Source organism: Tursiops truncatus, chromosome 13 (genome assembly GCF_011762595.2).
Source record: "Tursiops truncatus isolate mTurTru1 chromosome 13, mTurTru1.mat.Y, whole genome shotgun sequence".
Classification (NCBI taxonomy): Eukaryota; Metazoa; Chordata; class Mammalia; order Artiodactyla; family Delphinidae; genus Tursiops; species Tursiops truncatus.
The window spans coordinates 65,385,537-65,401,610 of record NC_047046.1 but is presented as its reverse complement, the minus strand read 5'-3'; the positions used below and the strand labels follow the sequence as shown (position 1 = coordinate 65,401,610).

Below are 16,074 nucleotides of genomic sequence, written 5' to 3'. Positions count from 1 at the left end.
ACTTAGATTACGTGAACTTTTAGCATCAGAAGAAAATGAATATTTTATTGAAATGCAATTGAAAGAAGAAACAATTGAGGAGAAAAAAGATAGAATGAGAGATAAAATCAGATTATTAAGAGAGAAGAAAGAAAAAGAGAGACAGGATTTTGTGGCTGAAAAGCTAGACCAGCAATTCAGGTAATGATATCAGAAAAACACACACACAGAATCTGAAGTTGGTATATTAAAAATTATTTAGGAAAGCTAACTACAGTAAAGTGTAGCCTTAAGAGGGTATACACAGTAGTTGTACCTTTAAGTCTTGTTAATTATATATACATCATCGCATAATGCAGATACTGAGGAGTTTTGTTTGTTTTGTGGTGAGAATGCATAAGATTCACTCTCTTAGCATATTTCAAATATATAATACAGTATTATTGCCTGTAGTCACCATACTGTATATTAGATCCCCAAAACTTATTCATTCATCTTATAACTGAAAATTTATATCCTTTGACCAATATGTTCAGATTTCTCCCACCTCATAACCCCTGAGAACCAGCATTCTACTCTCTGTTTCTATATATTCAACTTTTTTTTCTTAGATTCCACATTTAGTGAGATCATACAGTACTTGTCTTTCTCTGTCTGGCTTATTTCACTTAGTATTATATCCTCCAGGTTCATCCATGTTGTCTCAAATGGCAGAATTTTCTTTTTTATGCTGAATAATATTCCATTTCATACTTCCTTTATCCATTCATACATCAATGGACACTTAGTTTGTTTCCATATGGTAGTTCTGGTTTTAATTTTTTGAGGGATCTCCATACTGTTTTTCAGAACGGCGATACCAATTTATATTCCCACCAACAGTGTACAAAGGTGTCGTTTTCTCTACATCCTTGCCGACACTTGTCACCTCTTGTCTTTTTTATAATAGCCATCTGAACAGGTGTGAGGTGATATCTCCTTGTGGTTCTGATTTGCATTTTTCTGGTGATTAGTGATGTTTTCACATACTTGTTGGCTATTTGTATGTCTTCTTGGAAAAATGTCTATTCAGGACTTTTGCTCATTTTTTTAGTCAGATTATTTGGTTGTTTTTTTTTTTTTTTTTTGCTATTGAGTTAAATGAGTTTCTTATGTATTTTAGATATTAACCCTTTAACAGATATATGGTTTGAAAATATTCTCTTCCATTCTGTAGGTTGCCTTTTTATTTTGTTGATTGTTTCCATTGCTGTGCAGAAGCTTTTTAATTGGATATAGTCCTACTGGTTTAGTTTTCATTTTGTTGCCTTTGCTTTTAGTGTCATATCCGAAAAATCATTGTCAAGACCAATGTCAAGGAGCTTTTTCTCTATGTTTTCTTCTATGGGTTTTACAGTTTCAGGTCTTATGTTTAAATTTTTAATCCATTTTGACTTAGTTTTTTTTTTTTTTTTTTTTTTTTTTTGTACGCGAGCCTCTCACTGTTGTGGCCTCTCCCGTTGCAGAGCACAGGCTCCAGACGCGCAGGCTCAGCAGCCATGGCTCATGGGCCTAGCCGCTCTGCGGCATGTGGGATCTTCCTGGACCGGGGCACGAACCCGTGTCCCCTGCATCGGCAGGCGGACTCTCAACCACTGTGCCACCAGGGAAGCCCTTGAGTTAATTTTTTTGAATGGTGTATATAGGGATGCAATTTCATTCTTTTGCATGTAGATATCCAGTTTTACCAAGACTGTTTATTGAAGAGACTATCCTTTCCTCATTGTGTGTTCTTGGTCTCCTTGTAAAAGATTGATTGACCATATATGCCTGGATTTATTTCTGGGCCCTCTATTCTGTTCCACTGGTTTATGCAACTGTATTTATGCAGCTACCATACTGTTTTGATTATGATAGCTTTGTAATATAGATGGAAATCAAGTATGTGATGCTTCCAGCTTTGTTCTTCTTTCTCAAGATTGCTTTGGCTATTCATGGTCTTTTGTAATTCAGTTGGAATTTTGGGATTTTTCTTTTTCTGTTTCTGTGAAAATGCCATTCGAATTTGGATAAGGATTGCATTGAACCGGTAGATCACTTTGCGTAGTATGGACATTTTTTTAAATTAATTAATTAATTTTATTTTGTTTATTTATTTTTGGCTGTGTTGGGTCTTTGTTGCTGCGTGCGGGCTTTCTCTAGTTGCGGCAAGCGGGGGCTACTCTTCATTGTGGTGCACAGGCTTCTCATTGTGGTGGCTTCTCTTGTTGCGGAGCACAGGCTCTAAGGTGGACGGGCTTCAGTAATTGTGGCTCACGGGCTTAATTGCTCCGCGGCATGTGGGATCTTCCCAGACCAGGGCTCGAACCCGTGTCTCCTGCATTGGCAGGTGGATTCTTAACCACTGCACCACCAGGGAAGCCCCAGTATGGACATGTTAAAAATATTAATTCTTCCAACCCAAGGGCAAAGGATATCTTTCCATTTATTTGAGTCTTCAATTTCTTTCATGAGTGTCTCATAATTTTCAGTGTACAGATCTTTAACCTCCTTGGTTAAATTTATTCTTTCGTATTTTATTGCTTTTGAAGCTGTTGCAAAAGGGATTGTTTTCTTAATTTCTCTTTCAGATCGTTCATTATTAGTGTAAAAAATGCAACTGATTTTGTTTATTGATTTCAAATCCTATAGCTTTACTGAATTCATTGATTAGTTCTAACAGTTTTTGATGGAGTCTTTAGGGTTTTCTATATGCAAGATCATGTCATCTGCAAACAGATAATTTTACTTCTTCCTTTTCATTTTGGATGTCTTTCATTTCTTTTTCTTGCCTAATTGCTCTGATTAGGATTTCCAGTACTATGTTGAATACAAGTGGCAAGAGTGGGCACCCTTGTCTTATCCCTGATTTTAGAGGAAAAGCCTTCAGTTTTCTACTTTTGAGCATGATGTTAGCTGTGCACTTGTTATATATGGCCTTTATTGTGTTGAGCTACATTCCTTCTATAAGTAATTTGTTGAGAGTTTTTTTTTTATCATGAATTTGTCAAACCTTTTTCTGTATTAAGATGATCATATAATTTTTATCCTTCATTCTGTTAATGTGGTATATCACATTTATTGATTTGCATATGTTGAACCATCCTTGCATCCCAAGGATAAATTCCACTTGATCATGGTATCTGCTTCTTTTAATGTGCTGTTAAATTTGCCATGCTAGTATTATATTGAGGATTTTTGCATCTGTGTTATTCAGGGATATTGGAAGTGTTTTCTCTTCTTCAATTTTTTTGGAGGATTTGAGAAAGATGGGTATTAATTCTTCTTTAAATATCTGGTAGAACTCACCAGTGAAAGCATCTGGTCCTGGACTGTTCTTTATTGGTAGATTTTTTTTTTTTTTTTTGCAGTACGCGGGCCTCTCACCGCTGTGGCCTCCCCCGCCGCGGAGCACAGGCTCCAGACGTGCAGGCTCAGCGGCCATGGCTCACGGGCCCAGCTGCTCCACAGCAAGTGGGATCCTCCTGGACCGGGGCACGAACCTGCGTCCGCCACATCGGCAGGCGGACTCCCAGCCACTGCGCCACCAGGGAAGCCCTATTGGTAGATTTTTGATTACTGGTTCAATCTCCTTACTCATTATTGGTCTTTTCAGATTTTCTATTTTGTCATGATTCAGCCTTGGTAGTTTATATGTGTCTAGGAATTTATCCATTTTTTAGATTATCTAATTTGTTTGCATATAATTGTTCATAATAGTCTCTCATGATCCCTTGTATTACTGCAGTGTCAGTTGTAATGTTTCCTCTTTCATTTCTGATTTTATTTATTCAAATCTTCTCTCTTTTTTCCTTAGCTAGTCCAGCTAAAGATTGTCAATTTTGTTTATCTTTTCAAAAAACTAGCTTTAGTTTCATTGATATGTTTTATCATTTTTCTAGTCTCTACTTCATTTATTTCTGCCCTGATCTTTGTTATTTTCTTCCTTCTGCTTACTTTGGGCTTAGTTTGTTCTTTTTATAGTTCCTTGAGGTTTAAAGTCAGGTTGTTTATTTGAGATCTTTCTTTTCTCTTAATATAGGTGTTTATTGCTATAAACTTCCCTCTTAAAGCTGCTTTTGTTGCATCCCATAAGTTTGGGTATGTTGTATTTCTGTTTTCATTTAAGATATTTTTTGATTTCCCTTTTCATTTCTTCTTTGACCCATTGGTTATTCAGGAGTATGAGTTTAATTTCCACATATTTGTTAATTTTCCAGCTTTCTTCTGGTGTTTGGTTTCTAGTTTTATGCCATTGTGGTCAGAAAAGATACTTATATGATTTTAATCTTTTTAAAGCTGTTAAGACTTTTTTGTGACCTAGCATGTGATCTATCCTGGAGAATGTTCCATGTGTACCTGAGAAGAATGTGTATTCTGCTGCTATTAGATGGAATGTTCTGTGTATGTCTGTTAGGTGCATTTGATCTAAAGTATGGTTCAATCCAGTGTTTCCTTACTGATTTTCTGTCTGGATGATCTATGCACTGTTGAAAGTGGAGTATTGACGTTCCCTACTATTACTGCACTGCTGTCTGTTTCTACTTTGATATCTGTTAATATTTGCTTAACATATTTGAGTGCTCTCATGTTGGGTACATATATAGCTGACCCCTTGAACAACACAGATATGAACTCTGCAGGTCCACTTAAATGTGGTTTTTTCAATAAATGCAGTACTACATGATCTGGGATTAGTTGAATTCGCAGATGTGGAACCAGGGATGTGGAGGGCTGACTACAGGACTTGAGCATCTGTGGGTTTTGGTATCTGTAGCAGGTCCTCAAACAAATCCCCTGCAGATACCAAGGGATGAATCTATATTTATAATTGTTATATCCTCTTGATGAATTGCTCCTTTTATCATTATATAATGACTTTCTTTCTCTCTTATTACAGCTTTTGAGTTAAAGTGTATTTTATCTAACATAAGTGTAGCTACCTCTGCTCTCTTTTGGTTTCTACTTGCATGAAATATCTTTTTCCATCCCTTCACTTTAAAGATATGTGTATCCTTAAAGCCGAAGCAAGTCTCTTGTAAGCAACATATTGTTGGATATTGTTTTTTATACATTCAGACACGCTGACTAGATGATTTCAAATTACCTGTCTTTGAGTTCTCAGATTTTTTTCCTTTGTTTTGTTTGTTCACGCCTGATGTTGATGCTGTCTCTTGGGTTTTTCATTTCATTCATTGTATTCTTCAGCTCCGGAATTTCTGTTTGGTTCTTTTTGATGATTTCTATCTCTGTTGAATTTCTCATTTTGTTCCTGTGTTGTTTTCCTGATTTTGTTGCATTGTCTATCTGTGTTCTCTGGTAGTTTACCAACCTTCTTTAAAACAATTGTTTGGAATTCTTCATCAGGTAATTTGTAGAGCTTTATTTCTTTAGGATTGGTTATTAGAAAATCATCGTGTTCCTTTGTTGGTGTCTGTTTCCTTGATTTTTTGTAAGCTTCGAAGCCTTGTGTTGCTGTCTTTGCATTTAAAGAAGTATTTACCCCCTCCAGTTTTTACTAGCTGGCCTCAGGAAAGAAATACCATCACCAATCAGCCCAGCGAGGGATTCTGAGACCTTTCTCAGACCTTTTCTATGGATGCACCTGCTCTACACTTCTTGTTCTCTCGAGTGTATGTAAAGCATAGCCTCACATCCTGTCTTTGGCAGGATCTGGATTCTCCCTACTGGCTGCTAGAGGAGAAGATGCTGTAAGGGGCAAAGGGGACACTGGGAAGTGAATTTCAATGAACCATTAATATATTTTCCACTCTCTAGTTTTTTGACACAGTAATAAAAATGAAGTTTCATAAGTGGTTTGTGCTCTTAAAGTACGTATTAATTTGGTAACAATTTTTACAGATTTCATAGAGAGATCTTATATAACTAAGTATACAACTTCAAGTTGTATAACTTGCTAGTTAGATGAATTATTAGAATTTTTGAAGAAACAGTTATATCCTGCAACAATATACAGTAGCCCCCCTTATCCATCCCCAGTAAATGTCTGAAACTGGGGCGAGTACCAAATTCTGTATATACTATGTTTTTTCCAATACATACAGACCTATGATAAAATTTAATTTATAAATTAGGCACAGTCAGGGATTAACAACAATAATGAAATGGAACAGTTCTAACAATATACTGTAATAAAATTCATGAATGTGGTCTATCTCTCTATCTCAAAATATCTTATTGTACTGTACTTACCCTTCTTCTCGTGATGATGTGAGATGATAAAATGTCTATGTGATAAGTAAGATGAAGTGAAGTGAATGATGTAGACGTTGTGATGTAGCATTAGGCTACTGGCCTTCTGACCACACGTCAGAAGCAGGATCACCTGCTTCGGGTGATCCTGGATCATTGATCAATGACGATGTTGATGGTTGATGTCAGGAGCAGAAAATGTTGACGGTTGGAGATCCCAAGTGGGTGCAAAATTTCATTACAGTACTTAGAACAGAGTGCAGTTGAAAAACTTATGAATTGTTTATTTCGGGAGTTTTCCATTTAATGTTTTCAGACCACAGTTGACTGTGGGTAATAGAAACTGTAGAAAATGAAATGGTGGATAAAGGAGACTATCATAATTCATTTGAAATCCAACTGTTTTCAGTGTTTTTAATGTAATACCACCAACTCTTTAATACAGAGCAGCAAATATAGTTTTAATTCATTATAACGGTGAAAGGGCAGTGTTAAATTTTGATCAAGGATGCTAAATCAGGCCCCATTACTGAAAATATAATTGAGGCTTTAATGTATACATAAAGTGAGATGAAATTTTTCCTCTTCCTCTCCTTTCCCTTCCTCTTCCTTTTAGTATTCCATTGTGTGAATATACCACAATTTATTCATCTTCCAGGTTATAGGCATTTCAGTCATTTCCAGTTTATTCTTATAAATAGAGCTGCTGTGGACATTCTTGTACATGTCTTCTGGTAGACAAGCACATTCATTTCTTTTAGGTATATTCAGTGGCATACCTAGAACATTTGACACTCTAGAACGGATCATTTTTATTGCTCCAGGTCTTCCAAACAGCAAAATTATTTTCAGTAATAATAATGAAATGAAATGAATAACAGTGACAAGATAACCAGTGATTTTAAATTTATTTATTTATTAATTTATTTTTTGCGGTACGCGGGCCTCTCACTGTTGTGGCCTCTCCTGTTGCGGAGCACAGGCTCCGGACACGCAGGCTCAGTGGCCATGGCTCATGGGCCTAGCTGCTCCGTGGCATGTGGGATCTTCCTGGACCGGGGCACGAACCCATGTCCGCTGCATCGGCAGGCGGACTCTCAACCACTGCACCACCAGGGAAGCCCAAAATTTTTTTAATTTTTAAATAATTATATATTCACAGAAATTGAAAAGATAGTACAAAAATGTCATGTATTCTTACAGTCCCAGTTTCCTCCAATGGTTATATCTTATGTAACTATAACACAGTATCCTACAAGGAAATTGACATTGGTATAATGTATGTATATAATTCTGTGCCATTTTATCACATGTGTAGATCCATCTAATCCGCCACCACAATCAAGATACAAAACTGTTCCATCATCACAAAAGTCTCCCTTGTGCTCCCCTTTATAGTCACAACCACCACTGTCACCCCCATCATTCCTAACCTCCGGCAACGTCTAATCCCTTTTCCATCTCCATAATTTCATCATTTCAAGAATTTTATATAAATGGAATCATACAATATGTGATCTTTCAAAATTGGCTCTTTTCAGTCAATGAATTGCCTTTGAGTTTCATCCAAATTGCTGCATGTATCAATAGTTTGTCCTTTTTATTGCTGAGTGGTATTCCATTGCATGGATGTACTTAAGTTTCTATAAATCATTCACTTATTGCAGTACATTTTGATTGTTTCTAGTTTTTAACTATTATAAATGAATCTGATATGAACATTTGTGTACAGATAGTTGTGTGAACATAAGTTTTCCTTTCTCTAGGATAATTGCCATATGCTGGGTCTTATATGTATGCTTAATTTTGTAAGAAACTGACAAATTGTTTTCCAGTGTGGCTGTACGATTTTATATTTCTACCAATAATGTGTAAAAGATTAAGTTTTTCCATATCTTTGCCAGCTTTTCATATTGCCACTAGTACAGCAGAGGTGTGTAATGATATCTCATTGCCACCTTTACTGGCATTTCCCTAATGAGTGGTGGTGTTGAACAACTTTTCATATGCTTATTTGCCATGTGTACATTCAATTTGGTGAAGTGTCTCTTCATATCTTTTCCCATTTTCTAATTGGATTAGCTGTTAAGTTTTGAAAAGTCTTTGTATATACCAGATATGAGTCCTTTGTAGGATATGTGGTTTAGAAATAGTTTTTCCTAGTCTGTAGCTTGTTTTTTTTTCCCCTCTTAGGGGTGTCTTTCACAGAGAAAAAGTTGGTACATCATGAAAAAAACTTTTTTAATCTCCTACCCCTGTATTGCCTTTCCCCCCTTCCCTCTCCCCACTGGTAACCACTAAGTTTGTTCTCTATATCTCTGAGTCTGCTTCTTTTTAGTTATAGTCATTAGTTTCTTGTATTTTTTTGGATTCCACATGTAAGTGATATCATATGGTATTTGTATTTCTCTGTTTGACTTATTTCACTTAGCATAATGCTCTCCAAGTCCATCCATGTTGCTGCAAATGGCAAAATTTCATTCTTTTTTATGGCTGAGTAGTATTCCATTGTATATATATGCCATATCTTCTTTATCCATTCATCTGTTAATGGACACTTAGGTTGCTTCCATATCTTGACAATTATAAATACTGCTACTATGAACATTGTGGTGTGTGTGTCTTTCTGAATTAGTGTTTGTTTTTTTATTTTTGGATATGTACCCAGGACTGGAATTGCTGGGTCATATGGTAGTTCTGTTTTTACTTTTTAGAGAAACCTTCATGCTGTTTTCCAAAGTGGCTGCACTAATTTACATTGCTACCAATAGTGCAACATCCTTGCCAACATTGTTATTTATGTTCTTTTTGATGATAGCCATTCTTTTTTTTTTTAACATCTTTATTGGAGTATAATTGCTTTACAATGTTGTGTTAGTTTTTGCTTTATAAGAAACTGAATCAGCTATACGTATACATATATCCCTATATCCCCCCCTCTTGCATCTCCCTCCCACCCTCCCTATCCCACCCCTCTAGGTGGTCACAAAGCACTGAGCTAATCTCCTGTGCTATGCAGCTGCTTCCCACTAACTATCTATTTTACATTTGGTAGTGTATATATGTCCATGCCACTCTCTCATTTCGTCCCAGCTTACCCTTCCCCCTCCCCGTGTCCTCAACTCCATTCTCTACGTCTGCATCTTTATTCTTGTCCTGCCACTAGTTTCTTCGGAACCATTTTCTTTTTTAGATTACATATATATGTGTTAGCATACGGTATTTGTCTTTCTCCTTCTGACTTACTTCACTCTGTATGACAGACTCTACGTCCATCCACCTCACTACAAATATCTCAATTTCGTTTCTTTTTATGGCTGAGTAATATGCCATTGTATATATGTGCCACATTTATCCATTCATCTGTTGATGGACAGTTAGTTTGCTTCCATGTCCTGGCTATTGTAAACAGAGCTGCAATGAACATTTTGGTACATGACTCTTTTTGAATTATGGTTTTCTCAGGGTATACGCCCAGAAGTGGGATGCCTGGGTCGTATGGTAGTTCTATTCTTAGTTTTTTAAGGTCCCTCCATACTGTTCTCCATAGTGGCTGTATCAATTTACATTCCCACCAACAGTGCAAGAGGGTTCCCTTTTCTCCACACCCTATCCAGCATTTACTGTTTGCAGATTTTTTGATGATGGCCATTCTGACCGGTGTGAGGTGATACCTCAATGTAGTTTTGATTTGCATTTCTCTAATGATTAGTGATGTTGAGCATTCTTTCATGTGTTTGTTGGCAATCTGTATATCTTCTTTGGAGAAATGTCTATTTAGGTCTTCTGCCCATTTTTGGATTGGGTTGTTTGTTTTTTTGTTATTGAGCTGCATGAGCTGCTTGTAAATCTTGGAGATTAATCCTTTGTCAGTTGCTTCATTTGCAAATATTTTCTCCCATTCTGAGGGTTGTCTTTTGGTCTTGTTTATGGTTTCCTTTGCTGTGCAAAAGCTTTTATGTTTCATTAGGTCCCATTTGTTTATTTTTGTTTTTATTTCCATTTCTCTAGGAGGTGGGTCAAAATGGATCTTGCTGTGATTTATGTCACAGAGTGTTCTGCCTATGTTTTCCTGTAAGAGTTTGACAGTGTCTGGCCTTACATTTAGGTCTTTAATCCATTTTGAGTTTATTTTTGTGTACAGTTTTAGGGAATGTTCTAATTTCATACTTTTACATGGACCTGCCCAGTTTTGCCAGCACCACTTATTGAAGAGGCTGTCTTTTCTCCACTGTATATTCTTGCCTCCTTTATCAAGATAAGGTGACCATATGTGTGTGGCTTTATCATTGGGTTTCTATCCTCTTCCATTGATCTATATTTCTTTTTTTGTGCCAGTACCATACTTTTGATTACTGTAGCTTTGTAGTATAGTCTGAAGTCAGGGAGCCTGATTCCTCCAGCTCCATTTTTCTTTACAAGATTGCTTTGGCTATTCGGGGTCTTTTGTGTTTCCATACAAATTGTGAAATTTTTGTTCTAGCTCTGTGAAAAATGCCAGTGGTAGTTTGATAGGGATTGCATTGAATCTATAGATTGCTTTGGGTACTAGAGTCATTTTCACAATGTTGATTCTTCCAACCCAAGAACATGGTATATCTCTCCATCTATTTGTATCATCATTAATTTCTTTCATAATTGTCTTATAATTTTCTGCATACAGGTCTTTTGTCTCCTTAGGTAGGTTTATTCCTAGATATTTTATTCTTTTCGTTGCAATGATAAATGGGAATGTTTTCTTAATTTCACTTTCAGATTTTTCATCATTAGTGTATAGGAATGCCAGAGATTTCTGTGCATTAATTTTGTATCCTGCTACTTTACCAAATTCATTGATTAGCTCTAGTAGTTTTCTGGTAGCATCTTTAGGATGTTCTATGTAGAGTATCATGTCATCTGCAAACAGTGACAGCTTTACTTCTTCTTTTCCGATTTGGATTCCTTTTATTTGTTTCTCTTCTCTGATTCCTGTGGCTAAAACTTCCAAAACTATATTGAATAATAGCGGTGAGAGTGGACAAACTTGTCTTGTTTCTGATCTTAGAGTAAATGGTTTCAGTTTTTCACCATTGAGAAGAATGTTGGCTGTGGGTTTGTCATACATGGCCTTTATTATGTTGAGGTAAGTTCCCTCTGTGCCGACTTTCTGGAGGGTTTTTATCATAAATGGGTGTTGAATTTTGTTGAAAGATTTTTCTGCATGTATTGAGAGGATCATATGGTTTTTCTTCTTCAATTTGTTAACAAGGTGTATCACATTGATTGATTTGAGTATGTTGAAGAATCCTTGCATTCCTGGGATAAACCCCACTTGATCATGATGTATGATCCTTTTAATGTGCTTTTGGATTCTGTTTGCTAGTATTTTTTTTAACATCTTTATTGGAGTATAATTGCTTTACAATGGTGTGTTACTTACTGCTTTATAACAAAGTGAATCAGTTATACATATACATATGTTCCCATATCTCTTCCCTCTTGCGTGTCCCTTCCTCCCACCCTCCTTATCCAACCCCTCTAGGTGGTCACAAACCACCTAGCTGATCTCCCTGTGCCATGCGGCCGCTTCCCACTAGCTATCCACCCTACGTTTGGTAGTGTATAGATGTCCATGCCACTCTCTCAATTTGTCCCAGCTTACCGTTCCCCCTCCCCATATCCTCAAGTCCATGCTCTAGTGGGTCTATGTCTTTATTCCCGTCCTACCCCTATGCTCTTCATGACATTATTTTTCCTTAGATTCCACATATATGTGTTAGCATACGGTATTTGTTTTTCTCCTTCTGACTTCCTTCACTCTGTATGACAGACTCTACGTCCATCCACCTCACTACAAATAACTCAATTTCATTTCTTTTTATGGCTGAGTAATATGCCATTGTATATATGTGCCACATTTATCCATTCATCTGTTGATGGACAGTTAGTTTGCTTCCATGTCCTGGCTATTGTAAACAGAGCTGCAATGAACATTTTGGTACATGACTCTTTTTGAATTATGGTTTTCTCAGGGTATATGCCCAGAAGTGGGATGCCTGGGTCGTATGGTAGTTCTATTTATAGTTTTTTATGGAATCTCCATACTGTTCTCCATAGTGGCTGTATCAATTTACATTCCCACCAACAGTGCAAGAGTGTTCCCTTTTCTCCACACCCTCTCCAGCATTTATTGTTTCTAGATTTTTTGATGATGGCCATTCTGACCGGTGTGAGGTGATACCTCAATGTAGTTTTGATTTGCATTTCTCTAATGATTAGTGATGTTGAGCATTCTTTCATGAGTTTGTTGGCAATCTGTATATCTTCTTTGGAGAAATGTCTATTTAGGTCTTCTGCCCATTTTTGGTTTGGGTTGTTTGGTTTTTTTTTGCTATTGAGCTGCATGAGTGCTTGTAAATCTTAGAGATTAATCCTTTGTCAGTTGCTTCATTTACAAATATTTTCTCCCATTCTGAGGGTTGTCTTTTGGTCTTGTTTATGTTTTCCTTTGCTGTGCAAAAGCTTTTATGTTTCATTAGGTCCCATTTGTTTGTTTTTATTTCCATTTCTCTAGGAGGTGGGTCAAAATGGATCTTGCTGTGATTTATGTCACAGAGTGTTCTGCCTATGTTTTCCTGTAAGAGTTTGACAGTGTCTGGCCTTACATTTAGGTCTTTAATCCATTTTGAATTTATTTTTGTGTATGGTGTTCAGGAGTGTTCTAATTTCATACTTTTACATGTATCTGTCCAGTTTTCCCAGCACCACTTATTGAAGAGGCTGTCTTTTCTCCACTCTATATTCTTGCCTCCTTTATCAAAGATAAGGTGACTATATGTGCGTGGGTTTCTCTCTGGGCTTTCTATCCTGTTCCATTGAGCTGTATTTCTGTTTTTGTACCAGTACCATACTGTCTTGTTTACTGTAGGTTTGTAGTATAGTCTGAAGTCAGGGAGCCTGATTCCTTCAGCTCTGTTTTTTGTTTTCAATATTGCTTTGGCTATTCGGGGTCTTTTGTGTTTCCATACAAATTGTGATATTTTTTGTTCTAGTTCTGTGAAAAATGCCAGTGGTAGTTTGATAAGGATTGCATTGAATCTATAGATTGCTTTGGGTAGTAGAGTCATTTTCACAATGTTGATTCTTCCAATCCAAGAACATGGTATATCTCTCCATCTATTTGTATCATCTTTAATTTCTTTCATCAGTGTCTTATAGTTTTCTGCATACAGGTCTTTTGTCTCCTTAGGTAGGTTTATTCATAGATATTTTATTCTTTTTGTTACAATGGTAAATGGAAGTGTTTTCTTGATTTCACTTTCAGATTTTTCATCATTAGTGTATAGGAATGCAAGAGATTTCTGTGCATTAATTTTGTATCCTGCTACTTTACCAAATTCATTGATTAGCTCTAGTAGTTTTCTGGTAGCATCTTTAGGATGTTCTATGTAGAGTATCATGTCACCTGCAAACAGCGACAGCTTTACTTCTTCTTTTCCGATTTAGATTCCTTTAATTTCTTTTTCTTCTCTGATTGCTGTGACTAGAACTTCCAAAACTATGTTGAATAAGAGTGGTGAGAGTGGGCAACCTTGTCTTGTTCCTGATCTTAGTGGAAAAGGTTTCAGTTATTCACCATTGAAGACTGTGGGTTTGTCATATATGGCCTTCATTATGTTGAGGAAAGTTCCCTCTCTGCCTACTTTCTGCAGGGGTTTTATCATAAATGGGTGTTGAATTTTGTCAATAGCTTTCTCTGCATCTATTGAGATGATCATATGGTTCTTCTCCTTCAATTTGTTAATATGATTTATCATGTTGATTGATTTGCGTATATTGAAGAATCCTTGCATTCCTGGAATAAACCCCACTTGATCATGGTGTATGATCCTTTCAATGTGCTGTTGGATTCTGTTTGCTAGTATTTTGTTGAGGATTTTTGCATCTATGTTCATCAGTGATATTGGTCTGTAATTTTCTTTTTTTGTAGTATCTTTGTCTGATTTTGGTATCAGGGTGATTGTGGCGTCATAGAATGAGTTTGGGAGTGTTCCTTCCTCTGCATTTTTTTGGAAGAGTTTGAGAAGGATAGGTGTTAGCTCTTCTCTAAGTGTTGGATAGAATTTGCCTGTGAAGCCATCTAGTCCTCGGCTTTTGTTTTTTGGAAGATTTTTAATCACAGTTTCAATTTCAGTGCTTGTGTTTGGTCTGTTCACATTTTCTATTTATTCCTGGTTCAGTTTCGGAAGGTTGTGCTTTTCTAAGAATTTGTCCATTTCTTCCAGGTTGTCCTTATTATCCGCATATGGTTGCTTGTAGTAATCTCTCATGATCCTTTGTATTTCTGCAGTGTCAGTTGTTACTTCTCCTTTTTCATTTCTAATTCTGTTGATTTGAGTCTTGTCCCTTTTTTTGTTGATGAGTCTGGCTAATATTTTATCAATTTTGTTTATCTTCTCAAAGAACCAGCTTTTAGTTTTATTGATCTTTGAGATCGTCTCCTTCTTTTCTATTTCATTTATTTCTGTTCTGATCTTTATGATTTCTTTCTTTCTGCTGACTTTGGGGTTTTATTGTTCTTCTTTCTCTAACTGCTTTAAGTGTAAAGTTACGTTGTTTATTTGAGGTGTTTCTTGTTTCTTAAGGTAGGATTGTATTGCTATAAACTTCCCTCTTAGAATTGATTTTGCTGCCTCCCCTAGGTTTTGGGTCATCGTGTTTTCATTGTCATTTGTTTCTAGGTATTTTTTGATTTCCTCTTTGATTTCTTCAGTGATCTCTTGGTTATTTAGTAGTGTATTGTTTAGCCTCCGTGTGTTTTTAGTTTTTACAGATTTTTTTCTGTAATTGATATTTAGTCTCATAGCGTTGTGGTCAGAAATGATACTTTATACTATTTGAGTTTTTTAAAATTTACCAAGGGTTGATTTGTGACCCACAATATGATCTATCCTGGAGAATGTTCCATGAGCACTTGAGAAGACAATGTATTCTGTTGTTTTTGGCTGGAATGTCCTATAAAATATCAATTAAGTCCATCTGTTTAATGTATCATTTAAAGCTTGTGTTTCCTTGTTTATTTTCATTTTGGCTGATGTGTCCATTGGTGAAAGTGGGGTGTTAAAATCCCGTATTATGATTGTGTTACTGTCGATTTCCCCTTTTATGGCTGTTAACATTTGCCTTATGTATTGAGGTGCTCCTATGTTGGGTGCACAAATATTTACAATTGTTATATCTTCTTGGATTGATCCCTTAATTATTATGTAGTGTCCTTCTTTGTCTCTTGTAATAGTCTTTATTTTAAAGTCTATTTTGTCTGATATGAGAATTGCTACTCCAGCTTTCTTTTGATTTCCTTTTGCATGGAATATCTTTATCCATCCCCTCACTTTCAGTCTGTATGTGTCGCTAGGTCTTAAGTGAGTCTCTGTAGAAAACCTATATATGGGTGTTCTTTGGTATCCATTCAGCCAGTCTGTGTCTTTTGATTGGAGCATTTAATCCATTTACATTTAAGTTAGTTATCGATATGTATGTTCCTGTTACCATTTTGTTAATTGTTTCGGGTTTGTTATTGTAGATCTTTTCCTTCTTTTGTGTTTCCTGCTTAGAGAAGTTCCTTTAGCATGTGTTGTAAAGCTGGTTTGATGGTGCTGAATTCTCTTGGTGTTTGATTGTCTGTAAAGGTTTTAATTTCTCTGTCAAATCTGAATCATATTCTAGCTGGATAGAGTAATCTTGGTTGTAGGTTTTTCCCTTTCATCACTTTGAATATGTCCTGCCTGTGCCTTCTGGCTTGTAGAGTTTCTGCTGATAGATCAGGTGTTATCCTTATAGGGATTCCTTTGTATGTTATTTGTTGCTTTTCCCTTGCTCTTTTTA

At 36.3% G+C, this 16,074-nt stretch overlaps 1 protein-coding gene across 1 annotated transcript in view; it reads left to right on the top strand.

The window, feature by feature from the left end:
* CFAP53 (cilia and flagella associated protein 53) overlaps positions 1-16,074 on the top strand; it is a 67,885-nt gene that overhangs the window by 5,010 nt on the left and 46,801 nt on the right. The window contains exon 3 of the mRNA XM_019937060.3: positions 7-180. Within this exon, the coding sequence (XP_019792619.2) occupies positions 7-180 (174 nt within the window). The remainder of the gene's footprint in view (positions 1-6; positions 181-16,074) is intronic.